Consider the following 3,472-nt stretch of genomic DNA (forward strand, 5'->3'; position numbering starts at 1 on the left):
GCTGCACCGTGCACCAGGCTAACTGGGCGAAAATCCCTAATCTCCTCCGCGCCATCCTTCTTTGGGATTAGCGTAACGTATGCTCTGTTGATGGCTGCCAGCCCACGCATATCCCCTTTGTGGAAACTCTCCAATGCTCTCATAAAATCTCCTTTGATGATATCCCAAGAGCTGGCATAGAATCGTCCCGTAAAACCGTCCGGCCCTGGCGCCTTATCCCTTGGCATAGCTTTAAGTATCTTTGCAACCTCCTCTTCCAGGAAGGGTAGCTCGAGGTGCGCGAGATCCAGGCGTGGGAGACCCAAGAGGTCGAGGTTGAGGCCATTGGTGCGCTGCGGGGCCAAGCCAAGGATCTCCTTGTAGTAACCATTCACCGCCTCCGCGATTACCTCCTGGTCAGTGAAGTATTGATCGTTGCACCTTAGGCCCATAATGGCATTGCAGTGCCTCCTGTGGCTGGCGTGCTGCTTGAAGAACTGCGAGCTCGCATCTCCATCGCGCAGCCACGTCAACCTAGAGCGGTGACGCGCGATGGACCTCTCAAGAGAGCACAAGCCGAGTAGCTTTCTCTTCAAGGTCCGTCTAAGGGCAACTTCCCTCAAGCTGCCTCATCTCCATCACCACATCAAGCCGAAGGATAACCTCGAGAGCCAAAGCAATCTGCAGCTTAACGTTTCTAATCCACTTGTCGCTCCAGCTTTGCAGCGCCTTCGCAGTTGCTCTCAATTTGCTATCGAGGACCACATAGGGATTGCCCACGGAGGGCACTAAAGTCCACGCCGTCTGCACCACATTGCGAAACCCCTCGGCCTTCGGCCAGAAGGCTTCGAAGCGAAAGCGCTTGCCCACCTTAAAGTCAGCGTCCAAATTCAGCAGTAGGGGGCAGTGATCCGAGACAGCCGATCCCAGAGCTGAGAGGAAACAAGACGGGTGCAGCCCCTCCCAATCCACCATGGTGAAAATATGATCTAACTTCTCGAGGGTGGCCCGCCCACGCTCATTCGACCAGGTGTACCTCCTGCCATTGAGGTAAACCTCCTTCAGCTCAAGGATGTTGAGCTTAGACCTAAACCGCGCCATCATGCGCCTGTTGATGTGATCATTGCTTTTGTCCTCCGGGTTCGCGAGGAGGTTGAAATCTCCCAAAACTGCCCACGGCCCAACAATGAGCTCACGGATGTCGATCAGTTCTTGCATGAACTCGATCTTTTGTGCATCCAGGGTAGGGCCGTACACCCCCGAAATCCACCAAGTGGGAAGATGTCCCAACCGGCATAACGAGCGCGGTGACCGCGTTCTCCGTGTAGTGCGGGTTGGAGAGTTGGACCACAAGGGGGTCCCAGGCCATGAGGATCCCACCACGAGTACCAGAAGCCGGGAGGTAGTAAAAACTTGCTAGTTTATTACCCAAATAGTGCGCCACCACACCCTGATTTACAACTTCCATCTTAGTTTCCTGCAAACACACTATGCTAGGGTTGGCCGCCATGACCACTTGGTAAATCGCGCTTCTCCGTGCCGGGTCATTAATACCGCGGACATTCCACACCAGCACCTTGATGGGGTGTGTAGCCATGGGGAAGGCCTACATCACGCCCCGCTCGGCGCCTCTACTCAAGCCGCTGCCTCTTCTAACTCCGGCAGCTCCACCATTGGCAGCACCGAAGGCTCCCAACCAAACAGGGCCAAGATGGCAGCAATGTGGGCATCCGCCAGAGGCCTGTTGGACAAGTCGACGTACATCTTCAGCGCCTCATCCCCGATCACCTCCCCTTCATTGGCCAAGCATAATTTGCAAATGAGGACCTGCTGCAGCTTGGAGGCCACAGAGGGCCTTTTGTTCTTGGCAATTCTGGCGCTCCTACGTGGCGAACCCGCGGGTACATTGCGCTTCCGTGGCCGGCGTGACATGGGGGCCTCAGGAGCGGCCAGGATGGGGGAAATTTGCCTCTGAATCTCCTCACAGAAGGCATGCGCCGCTGCCCTGGGCGAAACAGGCAATGGGGTAGACAGTTGGGCCCCATCCTCATGCACATGCAAAAGCTCACCGCTCGGCGGCCCCCCGAAATCCTCCACAGGGCTGCCGCCTGCACCCGGCGCATGGGCCAGGGGGTGTAACGACCCTCACGGATCGAACAGAGGGGAGGAGAGGAAAATCAGAGAGGGGATGAGCTTGAGGAAGAAGAAAGGGGGAGGAACCGGAGAAAATAGATAGATGGAGAAATCTGAATATTCAATTACAAGACATGACCCAGTCTCTGTTGTCGCCCACACTTATAGCACTCTCTGGAACAGGCCCCACCTGACATAGACACTAACCTACCAAGGACTTTTCCATGCTCTCTGCCCGTGGGCCCTGATCTTCCTCCTCACGCGGCTGCACCTCTGGTGCCTTGCTGTCCGCATGCTCTCCTGCCTGATCGGGTGGAGAGTAGGGTGTGACATTGTCCCCTCCTTGAGTCGAAGCGCCATTGCCGAGGTCGACGCCCGGAAATCGCTGTTGAAGCACATGGTAGTTCTCCCAGGTTGCACTGGCCGGCGAAAGCGTGCGCCAGTGCACCAGGACTTGAGGAATTGCCGCGTTCCCTTGCTTGACGAGGCGGCGCTCTAGAATTGCCTGAGGAACCAGATCGCCGACAGTGAGGTCCGGTGGAGCGGGAAGTTGATTGAAGACTGGCGAGTAGTCCGCCGTGAAGGGTTTAAGCTGCGAAACATGAAAAACTGGGTGAATTTTACTCTCCTGGGGCAGCTCCAACTTGTACGCAACAGTGCCAATGCGGCTGGTGACTTTGTACGGGCCATAGAATTTGTATGCCAGTTTGGGACAAGGCCGGTTGACCACCGAGGATTGCACATACGGTTGAAGTTTGAGTAGCACTTGATCACCAACACTGAACTCCCTCTCTGTGCGTTTGCGATCAGCCTGATGTTTCATTCTGTGTTGTGCATGCAGTAGGTGTTCTTTTAGCATTTCAGTGAACTGTTGGTGCTCTGCGGCCAGCTCATGCAGTGATGCCGGAGTCGTTGTGTTGAATAGATTAGGCAGGGCACCAAAGTTCGGATCCACTCCATATAAGGCTTTGAACGGCGAGCACCCGATCGCACTGTGATGACTCGAGTTGTACCAGAATTCTGCCATTGGTAACCATCTTTTCCACCGACACGGTGTGTCGTGAACAGCACAACGTAGATAATGCTCAAGACATTGATTCACCCTTTCGCTCTGGCCATCCGTCTGTGGATGGTAGGCGGTAGTGTAAAGAAGCTTGGTGCCGACGAGCGCAAATAGTTCCCTCCAAAATGCACTCGTGAAGATCTTATCCCGGTCAGAAACGATTGATTCTGGAACACCATGCAATTTGACAATGTTGTCAAGGAATGCACGAGCAACCTGAAGAGCTGTGAATGGGTGATGGAGTGGAATGAAGTGTGAATATTTAGTTAATCGATCCACTACCACCAGAATCACATC

The 3,472-nt window shown here is 54.6% G+C and overlaps 1 protein-coding gene across 1 annotated transcript; it reads right to left on the reverse strand.

Moving 5' to 3' along the window:
* Positions 1 to 582: 582 nt before the first annotated feature.
* LOC141023087 (uncharacterized) lies at positions 583 to 1,576 on the reverse strand. The gene is made up of 2 exons (XM_073499395.1): positions 1,271 to 1,576; positions 583 to 1,206 (listed from the first exon to the last, which is right to left on the reverse strand). Exons 1-2 carry the CDS (start codon positions 1,574 to 1,576, stop codon positions 583 to 585), a joined length of 930 nt encoding a protein of 309 aa, XP_073355496.1.
* Between the last annotated feature and the right edge of the window lie 1,896 nt (positions 1,577 to 3,472).

The sequence above is a fragment of the Aegilops tauschii genome, chromosome 5, assembly GCF_002575655.3.
Source record: "Aegilops tauschii subsp. strangulata cultivar AL8/78 chromosome 5, Aet v6.0, whole genome shotgun sequence".
Lineage (NCBI taxonomy): Eukaryota > Viridiplantae > Streptophyta > Magnoliopsida > Poales > Poaceae > Aegilops > Aegilops tauschii.

What these genes read in the sequence shown, in the direction of transcription:
- LOC141023087 (XM_073499395.1), bottom strand. Translation starts at nt 1,576, where the DNA reads ATGGCTACACACCCCATCAAGGTGCTGGTGTGGAATGTCCGCGGTATT. An exon ending in TCACCGCGCTCGTTATGCCG is followed by an intron (nt 1,207 to 1,270) that starts GTTGGGACATCT and finishes GATGCACAAAAG; the next exon opens with ATCGAGTTCATGCAAGAACT.